The sequence below is a fragment of the Gossypium hirsutum genome, chromosome D10 (genome assembly GCF_007990345.1).
Source record: "Gossypium hirsutum isolate 1008001.06 chromosome D10, Gossypium_hirsutum_v2.1, whole genome shotgun sequence".
NCBI classification, from domain to species: Eukaryota; Viridiplantae; Streptophyta; class Magnoliopsida; order Malvales; family Malvaceae; genus Gossypium; species Gossypium hirsutum.
Window position 1 is genome coordinate 24,522,554 of NC_053446.1, and position 16,173 is coordinate 24,538,726.

Below are 16,173 nucleotides of genomic sequence, written 5' to 3' on the forward strand. Positions count from 1 at the left end.
CAATACATTCATGTAGTCATTGTATTGCATCAAATGGGCTCGCAGGTCCCTCTTTCCCTCGAACATATCTTTTGGGACCTTGAAGTCACACGACAAGTTCACTGTTGCAATTTCAGAGGCCAATGGATTGTTAGAACAGAACAATCAATCCATGTCTTGAGATTCAGGATGCAATGCCCTTACATCCCTCCGTAATTCATCCATCTCATTCTACCACTCTTTCACCTGCTTGCCTAGGACTTTGTCTTGCGTATTCACGTTATCCTGAAATCCAGAGTTGTCAGAATACATCTTCCTTTTCAACTCCTGTTTTGCTTTAGCAGCTCTTCCTGAAAAGCCTGTTGTTGCTCGAACCGTGCCTTTTGAGTGGCCATCTGTTTCCTCACGAACCTCATTTGCTCCTAAAGAGCAAAGAACTGCTGTAGAGGTGCCTCTTGGCTACGAGAAAGTGACAACCCCTGGTTGACGGAAACATTCAGGTCTAGAGGACTAGAAACTCCTTGATAAACTGCGTTATTGAAGTTCTCCTGTCTATCGGTAAACCATCCGGCAAACAAATCTGCTTCATTATGCTGACCGCCAGAACATGATGCTCCAACCTGTCTTGATGAAAGATTGAAGGGGAAATCTCATTTAGGTGAACCATTTCTATTTTGGAACTAAAGAAAAGAAAATCAAACTGAAGAAATCTAATGATTGGAAGTTCGTCCACGCTCACCGCACCAATTTTGAGTAATTTCTCTCGTATCTTATTAATGAGAACATTTGGGTATTTATACATACTATTACTATTAATGACATGACCTTACTGTTCATGACTTGACCCCATTTTTCCTAGGACTAACGTTCTAAACGGAACTCAAGCATGCTGGCTAGACGTTTCACTTTGGATTGCCTGCCAGATCACGTTGTCTCCCTTCTGCGATCTCTTTGGGTATATGTGAATTGAGACCACAACTTTCTTTTGGTCCGTGTGAGCTCTACTTGCGAGCTCGATCAGCGAGCTCCCCTCGTTGTCCTCTCACGGTTTGCCTTATACTCAATCATCTGGTGGGACCTATTCGGATCGCGGGTAGGCGACCTAGATCCTGTCTGAGATTCGGGCTGATAATCACTAATGTATAACAATTTCATTTATGAAATAGTGAAATAAAAATTCAAGACTTAAGTATTTGAACTATAATTATAAAATTATGGTATTCCACAAGTAGTGTACCAAATATTAACTATGAAAAATATATTGTTTATGTTTAAAAATCCAAAAATAAAAAGATATAAGTGAAAAATATATATATAATTTAGAAATCACGATATGTAGCGTGAATTCGGATATTTTTACTACGTAATTTTTTTAATTTGAATATTAAAAATTTAAATATTCAAATTGTTATTCATAACAAATTCGAAGTAAATGCAATTATTAACCCTCAAATATCCATGATATAAATATGCTTTGCTTTACTTTACGATAATGAATTTATGTATACGGATTAAAATTTGGACAACTAAATCTATTATCTATTTTACTTTATTTTAAATAATATTTTTATAATATTTATTGAACTTAGATATTTAAATTCATATTTAAATATTAAATCTTAGTTCAATTAGTATTAATATTGTTACTAATACAGAATAGACGTAAATTATACTCTTATTTATGAATTGGAAGAAGATAAAAAAAAAAAAAGTCAATCTTAACCCTATTTATGCACTCTTTGGTTTCATGCATTCTGAAGGGGCTGTGTTTTTCTTTTCTAAAAGGCCAATTAGATGCTGTTTCGGGGTGTCCACTACAATAAAAACAATCCATCATGATTCCAATGCTGCCATTTTTGCTTCCAACTAGGCTTTGAAAACATGAGCTAAAGAACATATACAAGGATCATGCCTCGACTTCGGGCCTACTTAAAAGATGTCCCGTGCCGTTGGCGATAATACAACTTATATATACAAGATTATCTATCATCACCACCAAGTTCCTTCTCAACTTTGAAATATGCAACACCAAAATGCAGTAAACAATCTAAATGTTTTAAGATGCCTCACCTTTCAACATTTATGTGTAGAAAGATGAGGCTCACACCTTCAACTGCCTCCGGGACAGGATACCGACTTTGTAGAAACGCATGCCGGGTTGATTTTGATAGCGACTAGTTGGACTCGTTTCCATGCTCGAGAAGGCTTTCAGTGTTATAACTGCTTCCCCAAGCCCTTTCTTTCCAAATTCGTTCCACTTCAACGAATGTCAAGCCCTTGGTCTCCGGCACATACACAATCACAAAAACCACTGCAAGCAAAGCTATGCCAGCGAGAATCAAGAAAGTAACACCAGTTCCCAGTGCTTCAGCAATTGTAAGAAAAGTCTGGGCCACAATCAAATTTGAAATCCAATTCACGGTAGCCGACATGCCCCCACAGATCCCTCGGTATTGCTCAGGGTATATCTCTGAGTTCACAGTCCATGGAACAGGCCCCATTCCAGGTGCGAAGAATGCAATGTAGAGGGCTAATCCAATGACTGCCAGCCATCCATAAATTCCATTAGAAGAACCAGGTGTTTCAGCAAAGAAAGCCCCAGCAAGGATGACAAGGGACACGATGACACCGGATAAGCTTGAAAGAGCCAGCTTTTTCCTTCCAAAATGATCGATAAGGTAAATGCCGACAACAGTTCCTCCTGCATTCATGGCAGCGACAATGAGAGACAGCAGAAGTGCTAGCTGATTGGAATTGAAGCCAGCCATCTGGACGATTGTTGGGCTATAGTACATAACTGTATTGATGCCAGTGAACTGCTGAAAAGCCTACAAATAGAAGACATAAAGGGCCATGAGTCATGATAAGTGCACTTGGAATTAGACAAAGTGGTGTCTCAAGCAATGACACGATTTACCAGTTGATTTTCTAGAACATAATATAGAAGAAAAACTTAATTCCAATAGGCAACACAATCTAAAAGAATGTCAATGATAGAGTTCTTACCTGCAGTCCTGCCCCAGCCAGAAAAGCAAGTCTAATTTCTTTTGTTCTAAAAACATCCAAATATCTGACAGTATGCTTTCTCTGCTGTTCTTCTTCTAGTGCAGCAGAAAGGTGATCCACTTCATCTTCTAACCGAGCAATGTCATAAATTTTAGAAAGCACAGCTATGGCTTTATCTTTCTCATTCTGTACAATATGATGAGATGGTTCATTAAAGGAGTATACAGAATCAACAAAGATATTCCCCCGAAGTACTACACGTACCTTCATGAAAAGCCATCGTGGAGACTCGGGCAAACATAGCATAAGGAAGAACTGAATGACAGCTGGCACAGCTGAAACTCCAAGCATCCATCTCCAAGTTCCTTGAACCTGTTCGCGTAACAATGTTTTAGACAGCTAGTAGTGGTACTTGAAAACATTTTGGAGTGCATGAAGTCCTATGATGCATAAATGCCCGGTAACATTCGGACCGATCCTTCACACATTCATATTCTTCTCTCATCTCTAAGAACATTAAGAACTCAAAACTCGTATATCCAGATTTAAACGGATATGATTTCAACTAGTTATGCTAACAGAATCAAATGTTATTTCTCTTAAGATGCTTCGATTTGTTTTACAAAACCACGGGTCTCTACTAGCAGAAAATGCAATAAGCTTAGTCCCCATAGCCTCGAAATTGGATCTATATTTTGAGATCAAACTAGAAGGCCTTAGCTCTGAGTGGACAATTAGCCCAAAAAAGAAATGGCTTCAGAAAGAGGGTAACAAAGCTTCTGAACACACTTTCTAAATTCTGGTTTTCGTTTCATTATCACACATTTTATGGGAACATGGAACACATTTAATCTACATTGCATCATAGTTAAGAATCACGTGCCATGGAAAAATTTAGTTTACAAGGTAAAATTCAACATGCTGAAAAAAATCGTTGCGCATGCATAACCCAACTAGCAGGAAAGAACGAGTGAGTTCCATCAGTGATGTGAGTTCCATCAGTGATGTTTCCGTTCAAGACCAATAAAATGCAAACCCTGTATTAATATCTGGGATACGGTGTCTCCAAAACTGCAAAATTGAAAACCCTTTCACTCTGGCAGAATAATGAACGTGCATAAATAGAACAATATTACTCTACTTTTCCAAGAAAATAAACAACAATTACCTCAGAGAACTGGTATTACTTAGAACACAATTTGAGGGCTACCTAATCAAGTATTTATTCAACTCGTTAACAACCACAAAAAGAGATTCTAAAATTATGAAAAAGTTATCATCATTGATTTATTAACCAGTAATTTAACAAGCACATTCAGCAGTCTATACCATTTGAACCATCCTAGTAAGTTCAACATCTACAGAAGTCAGCTAAAGCTTGTTAATCCAACCATTTATTAGCTTCATTCACCACCAGCCTTGTGAATATTGAACTTCTAAAGCAAACAAATGCATTTGAGCAAGATAATTGGAGAATTTATTTTCAGTTCTGATAGAAAAACATTTTTTTAAAGCAAAATAGGGAAATCCTACTTTTCTTAAAATAGCAATTTTTTCGTAAATGAAAATATAATAATATTTTACAGATATCATAATTGTCATCACATAATGTGTGTGTGTGTATATTGGCTCAAGCAGATGAAACCAAATGAAGTAGGAAGACAAGCTGACCTGTGTAAAAGCAAGATTTACAAGGTAGGAAAGAAACTGTCCACCAGTTATCATAAGCACATTTGTGCTAACTAGCCCACCCCTTACTTCCGAAGGTGATGCTTCAGCAATATATACGGGAGCGGTCACAGAGGCAGTACCCACACCTAGGCCAACTAAAAGGCGTCCCAATATCAGCACATACGGATCGGGTGCAGCGGCCATGACAATTGCTCCAGCAGTAAAGACAACATCTGCAAGAAGAGTAGCCTTCTTACGTCCATAAGCATCGTTAATCCAACCCCCAGATGCAGCTCCAATCATTGCACCAACCAAGGCCATGCTGACAATAGTTTCCTGCCAACTAAAAGAATCAGGATGTTTCCAAACATGGAAAGATTTGGAATTTAACAACATATTTGCATGTTAACCAACATTAGGAGTTATACAAGATACCGAGTTTAAAGGCCAGTGGAACTATAAGCCCTCCAAATCACCCAATTGCTCCCCTTCTGCACCTTTTGCAAACACAAAATTTGCCTTTTCTTTTAAGAGGGATTAGAATCGCCTATCCCAATCAACTAAAACCTAGCAACTGCATGTACACACAAGCTCTCATGTTTAGGGGTCATGGGGCCCCTCCCAATCCCCTAATTGCTCCCCTTCTGCACCTTTTTCAAACACAAGATTTGGCTCTTTTTTTACAGGATTAGAATCGCCTATCCAGTCAACTGAAAGCTAGCAGCTGCAAGCACACACAAGCTATTTTACTCAGACTCGAGGATAAGTTTTGGATATGGGTATGTGCCTGAAACAGGTATGTGCAGTTTTTTTCCAAGAGTTCCATGTACTCAGAGGATCCTATCCCCATACCATGTCTGAGCATGTGTCGAACACAAGTGCTTCGGGAAAAAATGAAGAGTTGCCTTATCACAACACACAAGATCCAACAAGAAGTTGCCTGTGGGGATCTGCTAACAAAGTCCTCATCATTAACACCATTTCTTCCTCCCCCACTCAATCAATCATAAACAAAAGGAAAAAATAAAAATTTCTTTGGTTTCTTTCTTTTTCATGCTCTTTTATGACTGAAGTAAGTTTAGTATTTCAGAACACCTTTACAAGTTCATAATACCTGCAGGAAACTACTCTGCCTGACGATCTCAAAGTCATCTTTTATGTAAAGAAGGGCCCCTGATATTACACCTGCAATAATTATCATTTCCGAATGAGAACATGTTCCCAGAGAAATTAAACAGAAGAAGGAAATGAAGAGAATCATGTGTTCCTGTTTTGTTCAGTTGAATATCTGATACTGCTTAAAGAAGTCCAGATAACATAATGCAGAAGCAATGAGCTAGATTAACAGTTTTAAGGGTTTTTTAAGTTGCAAAAGCTCAATTGAATTGAGGAATTAAAAGAAAATCAATCATGTAATCGTGTTAGACTAAGAGTGTTTCTTTCTTTGACACCAGATTTAAGACCAAAAATGTCTTTACTCAATCTTTTTTCTTTTCCTGGTTCACAAAACCTTCAATGTCTAAGATCAGTTCAATTCTGCTGCTACAATCCAGACAATCAAACAAAACTTAGTTTAATCAATTGAAACATAAAAATATTTGTCATTAGATGACCGGACATTCAAACAAAACTTGGTTTCATCTATAGAAATATACAAATCTTTGTCATCGGATGAACCAGACTAAACAATAAATCTCATGATGAGCAAAAAAAAAAAAACAAAGGTCAGAAATAAGGGTTGAAAGGGATTTAATACCTGTGTCATAGCCAAAGAGCAAGCCACCAATTCCAGCAATTACAGTAAGTCCTAAAACATAAGGATTACTGAAATATGACATTCGTCTCTCTGGAAACAAATCCAGATACCCTGAACTCCCAGGTAAAGACTCTAGCGTCATCTCCCCACCTAACAAACAAACACTAAAATTCTAATTCCCAGTTAGGTTTTCAGCTTATTCCCAACAATGAACAATTCAAAGCAAGGATTATAATTCTCTGACCCTTTCACTCTTGACGATATTAAAAGTCAATTGAGTTGGCAACAATGGTAGAATTTCCCTTAAAACCCGGAAATAGAAACAAATATATATTTTTGATTAATCAATGAAAACAGACCATGCATTAAAAAACCCAAAGCTTCGCTTTTATTTTTCTCTTCTGAGAGGAAACTTCGGGTTTTTGAAGAAATTTTGTTTTCTTATTTGCTTGCTGCAAGTGAGAAGGAAAAAGTGAAAAGAAAGAGGATAATTGTTGAGACAGTGAGAGACGACAGCGGACAATTTTGATACGTAATAATTCTATTATATTTTTGGTAATAGATATAGGCAGTTTTTAATTCGTACCATAAAATACTTTAATTTTTTAGCTTTTAAAAAGAACAAATTTAATATATATTATCTTTTAAAACCTTATTTTCTTCCTTCGAAAAATAAAATAATTTTCTAAATAAGTAAATTTTACAATTTGTGTATAATACCAACAAAAAAAAACATAAATAGGGTCAAAATTGAAAAAAATGTTGATTTTAAAAAATATTTAGGGAAATAGTTCGACTTTTGAGAGAAACAGAAAACGAGTCCTACAATATACATCAGTTCTTTTAGTCAGATGGTTAAATGTTGATGGTTTTATTCTTGAGTCTCGGGTTTGATTTTCCTCCTATTTTTATTTCATATTGTATTAAGCTTTATTTTTATTTTTAATTACTATTTTTAATTTATTAACTCCTCTTGTAGATTGTTAAATAATAGTGATTTTATCTTAAATTTCCATATTCTTTCATGTTGTTTCAAACTTTTTTTTAATTAATAAATATATTATTTTTAAGTTTTTTTATTTTTTACTTCATCTTTTTAATTAATAAATATTTTATTTATAAAATAAAATAATTATTGCAAATTATATATTAAATTTTTTTTGACAAAATTGATATTTATCATTATGTTAAATATATTTTATTTTTTAAAAGCATCAACTAATTTTTTTTGATATATTTTTCTTTATATATAATATTTATATGTTAAATATTTATTTTCTCTACTAAGATTGTGGGTATGGTGATTTATAATATTATAAAATCAAATAATTATTTCAAATATCATTATCTTTATATGTGAAATATCTCAAATACACGTATAAAAATATATAATACTAAAATTTACTACACTCATAATATGGATTGAAAAATAAATATTACACATATAAAAATTATATTTATTACAAAGAATGATATTTGAAAATAATTATTTGATTCTATAAATAAAATAATTATTAATTAAAAAGATGAATTAAAAATAAAAAATTGAAAACAATATATTTATTAATTAAAAACATTAATTAAAAATAAAAAATCTTGAAATAATATGAAATAAAAAATACCAATATGTTTAGAATAATATCACTAACATTAAATCATCTTACCAAAAGAACTAATATGTAAAAAAATCAGAAAACGTATTTTGTGAAACGCGTTTTTTATTTCTCTCTTCAAAATTGAATTATTTTTTTAAATATCGAAAAAAATACTTATTTTTCTAAATATAATTTAAAATCAGTATTTTCTTGGCACATAAATTGTTAAATGTGTGGTCTAAAATTAAAAAATAAAATTCTAAGGCTTGAATTTTTGTTAATTAGAGCAGCTAATATGGATTAACGTTAAAAATATGCAAAACTTTTACTCGCTGAAATTCAATCATGAAGTTTTAATTAAATTATTTATTATAAAACGTGTAATTTACTTTATTCATTTATTAGCTGTTGGTGGTTTGCTGCTGCTGGTAATGAAATTGAAATCGTGTGGTCACGCGCTGTCTTATCGAGTCACGTGGCGCTTTTTGAAATGTGGCGCTCAACCTTGCTGATGATCATTATTACTTGTTGTAAAATGGAAAAACGCAACCCAGATGGCGCGTTAAGACGCGCCACTGTTGAAAACGATTCCTCTGTGCTCCACGTGTTCTCTTCGTGACCACCACTTTTTGTGGGGTCCTTTCCATGTCTTTTTAATTTTTATTTTTATAATTTAGGTCTTTTCCATTATATTAGCTTTTTTTCGAATGAATTTTTTTTTTTAAAATCCCGTTTTTTTTTAATATTTATTAGTTTAGGTTAGGGTTTTTTTTTAATATCAAGATTTGGTCGAAATAACAAAAACATTTTAAGTTAAAAGCATTTTCAATTGATTTGCAAGAAATCGTTTTTAGTTAGAAGTGTTTTTATTTTTTTATTTTTTAGGGTTAAGGTTTTGTTTTTTTAAAGTAGGGTTAGAATTTTGTGGATTTTAAGATTTAGGGTTGGGTAGGGTTTTGAATTTTTTTAAGTTTTTATATATTATTTAATTTTTTTATAATTTTTTGAGATGTAAAGTTAATAATTATTTAATTCGATATTTAGAAGCATCGTATTTATACCAATAGCATTTTCGAATTATTCGAATTTTAAAATTCAATTCGATTCATAATCGAAACTTGAACTACTCTATTTGATTAAATCTTAGTTTGTAATTTATTTTCAATTTTTTAATACAATTGAGTTTTGATTATTTTTTTCATGGGAGGTTGAGGTCGATTAGATTTTTCAGTGCATTATTTTCCAACTTTCAGATAGCTTTAGAAAAAATATTTTAAGAATCTCAAGATATCTGATGGGTAAGTGGGAAAAAGTGTTGAGTTGAAAGTGCTAGAAGAAAAATACTCCACATAATATGCGTATTTAGTGCACTATCAGAAAAGGCACTGAAAGCTCGGACGCACTGAAAGTGCTTTTTCAGGCAACGCACTAAAAATGCATCCAGCCGATTGCTTTTGTAATAACGTCAGGAGAGTCAGTAGACTATTGAGATTTCTTCCTATCTAGGTTGAAGAGGCATGGTTTCCCCTAACTCGATATATGCATCATCTCTGACAGGGGACTTGGAATAGTGGCCGTAATTGAACGACAAGGAAGCCTTTGAGACCGTACACACCATAGGTATTGTCTAAGACATGTTGCGATGAACTACCACGGACAACACTATTCTGCAGCTCAACGCGTACAAGTGATCAACATGGGTATGTATTCACCACTGTTTCAATTGTTTGATATTTAACTGATTAGCAGATGTTGGGTATTATGGATAAACTATTCACTTTTCTCCACAGTGTACAAGCTCGTCAAACACTGTTTCCATGAAATGTTGGAAAATTTACGGGCAATTAACAACGCCGGGGCGGGGTACCTCTCTAACATACCATTCAATCAGTGGACACAATCATATGACGGGGGTCTATGATATGGGCACATGATGACAAACCTAGCGGAAAGCATCAATTCCGTATTAAAGGGAATGCTTCATTTACAGATAACCTCAATTATCAAAGAAACATATTTCCATTTGGCTGAACATTTTCCAAAGTGAGTGAAAAAATATGTTGGATAGATGAATGGAGGCCATGTTTGGAGCGAGGACGTATTGAAAGAAATTAAGAAAGCTACAGCACGAGCGAATTGTATGCATCTAATGTTTCACTCGCGTGAAAACCTAGTGTTTCGGGTTATAGTTTTCGACAAACCAGACCAAAGTATTGTCGGGGGAGCATACCGTGTACACCTAAGACAATGAACTTGCAATTATGGGAGATTTGACGCATTTAGTTTTCTATGCGCTCATGCAATTGCAGCATGTGACAATCAACGTTGGATCACATAAGCTTTGTAGATGAAGTGTACAAACTAGAACACTTGTATAATGTGTGAAGAAACGTATTCCCACCGATCCTAGATGAACGTATATGGCCGCCGGTATTGAGCCCTGCATTCAAATTGTTACCTGATAGATCATTGCATTGTAAACCAAAAGGTCGACCGACATCAACTCAGATACGCGGCAAAATAAATATTTGGGTGAAAACAAACCAGCCGAGGTTATGTGGGTGGTGTAGGAACCTAAGGCATACAATGTCGTCATATCCACATCGAGGGGATGATATAAGGACAACACCTCATTAACAGATTTATTAATTTTTAACCGCAATCTATTTGTTAATTTTTTCATTCATACTCAATTTTTTTTTGTAATTTGTAAACACGCATTTTTATTATACTATACAAATAAATAAAATATACAAATTTGTTCCATTGTTCCCGTGCAGACTTGATTTAATAATATGAAATGAAAATGGCAACCAATTTTGATGCTAAATGATATTTATTTAAAAACATTTCATGTCTAATATCAATACAATAAAAACATTCCATATTTATTTAAAAATTTACATGAGAAGTAAAAAAAATTAACCAATCCAATCCTCGGCCAGAATGCATGCCACATCGGGGTGGTCGATGATTGCAAGCCAAATTTCTTCTTGGTTTAGCCTCCGATACAAGTTGTGGTCTCGACCTCTCATCTTCTTTGCTTTTGTCCATAGTTGATTGCGATCGGTTGTAATCTTGTATCCTCCATTCTAGGAATATGTGGTTACGAAGATGGTTTACCTTGGTAGAACAATGATCCCGGAGGTGTTTGTGACACCATCTTCATAGGCGTATAACTATATTATGTTTGATGCACTGATGACATAACGATCAAACTTCAGGTTGGTGCCCCAAAAATAGATGACTTGCATGTTTTCGGTGACGTTGTAGTCGTTTAAAACGTCGACGGCATTTACGAGTAATATGGCGAGACGGAGGTTCAAAAATAAAGCTTGGCATCAATGTAGAAACAGAAAAATGTGGTGTAATATGTGGTGCTTGTGTAAAAATGACGGGGTTAGTATAAGCACAAGAATAAGTCAAGTTATACTGACCGGGGGGCGGTGCGACCATCGGTGTTGGTTCTTACGTAGGTGTAGACGATGGACCCGCCTTGGCAATTGAGCCAGACCATGATGCCTAGGCCCCCGTCGTGGTCTCCTCGTATATGGTTGCCTACCCCTCGTCTCTTCTGCTAGTAGTTATAACTTGCCATGGACCCTAAATCTTGGCATGTACTTCGGATCGCAGACTAACTATGGAGTGATAATGGCCTCGTGAGTAGGTAAAAACTCATATTTATTATTCCAAATGTTGATATATTGCGTATGGAATGTATGCCAATGCTCATCTGTTTTCTCTAGCAAATCAATATGATGCAGATATTTAATGTCTTGGGATGCCGGTGGAATTGATTACCTAAACCTGAATTGCCACAATACTTTATCCGACTCATGTATCTCCATCGTAGTGTACACTACCAATAGTACATTCATGTGCCAGATGTTGGGATTCACCAAGAATTCGGACAAGATGCATTCTTGAATTGCTGGATCAGAGTATGAAGTCCATTCAAACTATATTAAAATAATAAAAATTTTATTTATACATGTTATTAATTTTTAAATAAACTACGTTAATATTATATAATTCAAATTTTAAAAAATACATACATCTGCTTTCGATTGTTGGTCTAACAGAAGCTGTATATCTCGAAGCTAATCCAGTAGTCCCACGTAACTCAGCTTATTGTTTCACCTATTGAAATAATATGTTAACACAATAATTTAAAATTTAAATAATTTTATTATGGTAAATATATTATCTAATGAATTTTACCTTGTTACGAGTGGGAATGTATAAATGTAGTCCACTTGAGGACGTAAAAATGATAGTCGGTACCACACCCATGATTGCAGTAGTAGCAAGCAACCACCAATTTTAATTTTTTGTGGTTCCATCACCAACACGATTGACCCCCAATCGAGTTTGTCCGCTTCTTTAAAGTCGACGAGTTTTAGCAAACACCTTAGATGGACAAGATTTCGTGACTTATCGGGTATTAGGAGACCCTTGATCATAATAAGGATGTACACCTAAGTGTGTTGTTCTCTTTAGACTTCACTCGAATCCTCATCGAACCCACTAGAGTTTCTTCTTAACCAATTCATATCTATTCGGGCTCCATAAATCATTTTCGGAACCCTCTCCAAAAGTTGCTTGCATACATCTCTCCAATTGACTGTGTAACTGACCTAGTCACATCGACCCATCCACCGGTAAGTCGAGCTGTAACTGCACGTCCTCTAGTGTGATAATACACTCGTTGCATGGAAAAATGAAATGTGTATGTCTTGGGTCTCCACCTTTCCACCATTGCGCTTACAACTGTGGGGTCCAATTTACACCCTCTACCCATAAGGGCCACATGCAAAAATCTCGCATCTCTCAAGTAAGGTTCAATCAAGGGTGATGGAGGAGCAGGTAGATTACGAATATATGTCTCCAAAATTTGATCTTCCACCTGTAACACCCTTAACCCGTATCCGTCATCGAATTAAGGTTAAGAGGCATTACTAATCAAAACAAAACTTAGAACAGACATTCAGTATAGTTCAATAATTTTAACGGTTACATATAAATTGCTAGGTCTAATATTAAACATGTAAAATTTTAAACTTCTCTTTAAAATTACAATCCAGTTAAAGCATAAGAATATAAGTAATTTTCGTATGACTATTAATTTCATATACGATATATCAAAGTACAATTTTCCAAAACATTTATCTAGCCTGTACATGCCATAATTAAAATTTAAACAGTTTAATACCGAGATAGTAGATAGAGTGATGATCTTGTTGACGATCCCCGAGCTTGAAGCTTGATCTTTAAGTATATAAAACAGAAAGACATAAACAAACAAAGTAAGCTTTTATAGCTTAGTAAGTCTATTGCATAATGAAATATATATAGAAATAATATAACTTTTTAATTTAATTTACTGAGATTGCAATTAACACATATAATTAATATTTATACATTTACTGTACTCAAACCATTTTATTTATAGTCAAATATATGTACCTGTCGAAATGCGTTCAATTGAATATATATATTTATACCAAACAACATTACAACCAAATGAATATAACCAAGCATATATGTATGTTATACACATATCATATCCAATTGTGCATGTATACTCATAATAAACTTATAACCAAATACAAATCTAATACATGTGACCAAATGCATTCATCTTCATCAAATAATTATAAATAGAGGTGTATACATTTCAAATGCATATGTAGATACTTATCAAATACATATACCGAATATTTATACATATACATTTATCGACTGCATAAATCAAAAGCATGCATGTATATTTTTACTAATGCATAGACCGAATATGTACATATTCATTAAACACACTTAGCCAAAGGTATATATGCTCATCAATTAAAGATAACCAAAATCATATAACTGTACACTTAATCAGATTCTTTAAACAGATTCACTAACACTTAGCCTGCTAGACTTAAAGCCTGATTCAGTACACTGGCATTTAGCCTGCTAGACATATAGTCTGAAATGTTTCACCGGCATTAAGCCTGCTAGACGTAAAGTCTGATATTGTTTCACCGGCATTAAGTCTGCTAGACGTAAAGTCTGAAATTATTTCACCGGCATTAAGCCTGCTAGACGTAAAGTCTGATATTGTTTCACCGGCATTAAGCCTGATAGGCATTGAGCCTAAAATCTCAATTCACAGAAGTTATATCTCATATTTGTATATATTATCCACATAAAAATTCAACTCAATAATTTATACACTATATCTTTAATCCACATAGGTATATAAAGTTCAGACATCAAATTCAGCTCAATAACTTAATTATACATCCGAACATATATATATATATAACTTAATACATTAAAGCCTACTACCTAATATCATGCATTCGAACACCTTATGATATTCCAAACTAATAATTTCATATCTTCAATTCCATTCAAGAATTTTTACATGAATATACATACATAATCGAACCTCCCTTATACATATATAAATTCCATACTTAAACTCATTACAGAACATATATATATATATATGCATATTTGCATAATTGAACCTCATATAAACTTGTATAAATGGCATACCTGAATTCAATACAAGGACATATACATGTATATTTGCATATTATAGATCCAATACAAAGTTTTATACCAATATAAACCTATGTTTATTTCCGAATCTTAAGTACACACACACACACACACATATATATATATACTTTTTATTAAACCAATACTTTATACTTGTATATACATGTATAAATTCAAAACTTGTACATATAAAAATATAAAAATTTTATACTCCAACTAAATTTGATAACATTTATAATTGTATATCCTTATATACCTTCATACTTCAACTAAATTCAAATGACCATATAAGTATATAACTATGATTCGAACATGTAACAATAATGCATATAATTCACTCATGCTTTTAATTATTTCAACCAACATATTTTAAATTATAATTCATCAAAATACATCACATATACATACCTATATACTGATTTTTATGACATTAAATAGCTAATAGACTTACCTCGGACAGTGTAAAATCGAAACTGGACGATTAGTCGACGACTTTAACTTTTCCTCGATCTAACTCCGATTTCTTTCGTTCTTGATCTAAATATATTCAAAATGAGATAACTTAAATATTATTACATTCAATTTAGTCCAAAAACACATAAATGGGAAAATTACCATTTTACCCTAATATTTACATTTTTTTTGCAATTTAGTCCCTATTACATAAAGCACAAAATACACAAAATTTGCCCATACTATACAAGGGCCGAATGTCCCTAGTGCTCATACAAGTCCACAAATTTTATTTATTTCACATTTTAGTCCCTCAAAATTTTAATTTCACAATTTAGCCCTAATTACTCAATTTCACCAAAAATTCAAAGACAAAACACGTTAATCTTTCACATATCTTTCATATTTCATCATCAACTATCACAAAGCTCAAGCATTCATCAATGGCATATCACAAAATCAACACCAAATTCTAAAATTAAAGCATGGGTCTTGTAGTACACAAAGCAACGATCTCAAAAACGTAAAAATTTTCAAAAACCGAACAAAAACGAACCTTTAATTAAGCAAGGATATGGCTGAACTTTAGAAAGCCATAGTTGAGCTTCTTTTTGCTTAACATTCGGCTTGGAGAAGATGATAAAATCATCTTTTCTTAAGTTATTTTAACTAATATATATTTTAATTACTTAATGACTACTTTAACCTTAGTTTAATTAATTATAAAACATATAACTTAAGGGTAATTTAGACCATTGTAGCCCACTAACTATTAAATGGCCTAATTTCCATTTATAAACCTTATTTTTAAAAGACAACAACAATTGGGTGCTTTTAAATTTAACCCTTAAATTTTTATTTTACGCGATTAAGCCCTTTTTATCAAATTGTGCACTCAAACGATCAAATTTTTATACAAAATTTTTACACATAGTAATTCACATACTGCAAATATCAAAATTAATTTTAAAATATTTTTTTGATTTGGATTTGTGGTCCCGAAACCACTTTGTCTGATTAGGGTCAAGATCGGGTTGTTACACCACCTATATATATATAAAAACATACAAAATGTTAAATTCCAATATAACAAGAAAATATCTAAATTAAATTAGATTAAATATAATAAAAAAATCTTACCATTTGCAATTGATCAACCGA

The 16,173-nt window shown here is 33.4% G+C and overlaps 1 protein-coding gene and 1 long non-coding RNA gene across 4 annotated transcripts; both read right to left on the minus strand.

The window, feature by feature from the left end:
* Positions 1-1,815: 1,815 nt before the first annotated feature.
* On the minus strand, positions 1,816-6,923 carry LOC107914702 (inositol transporter 1). Its single transcript, XM_041102257.1, has 7 exons — positions 6,657-6,923; positions 6,413-6,576; positions 5,771-5,841; positions 4,657-4,992; positions 3,250-3,357; positions 2,986-3,171; positions 1,816-2,807 (listed from the first exon to the last, which is right to left on the minus strand). The coding sequence occupies exons 2-7, from the start codon at positions 6,552-6,554 to the stop codon at positions 2,154-2,156; spliced, it is 1,497 nt and encodes a 498-aa protein (XP_040958191.1). The 5' UTR covers positions 6,555-6,576; positions 6,657-6,923; the 3' UTR covers positions 1,816-2,153.
* A 3,914-nt stretch (positions 6,924-10,837) lies between these two features.
* Positions 10,838-15,742, minus strand: LOC107915202 (uncharacterized). Of its 3 annotated transcripts, XR_001689232.2 has the most exons (6): positions 15,569-15,742; positions 15,011-15,096; positions 12,229-13,275; positions 12,063-12,147; positions 11,809-11,938; positions 10,838-11,645 (listed from the first exon to the last, which is right to left on the minus strand). It is a non-coding gene; the product is annotated as an uncharacterized lncRNA (long non-coding RNA). The 3 variants fall into 3 exon arrangements; XR_001689230.2 differs by having other exon boundaries at positions 10,838-11,938; XR_001689231.2 differs by having other exon boundaries at positions 10,838-11,966.
* Positions 15,743-16,173: the final 431 nt, after the last annotated feature.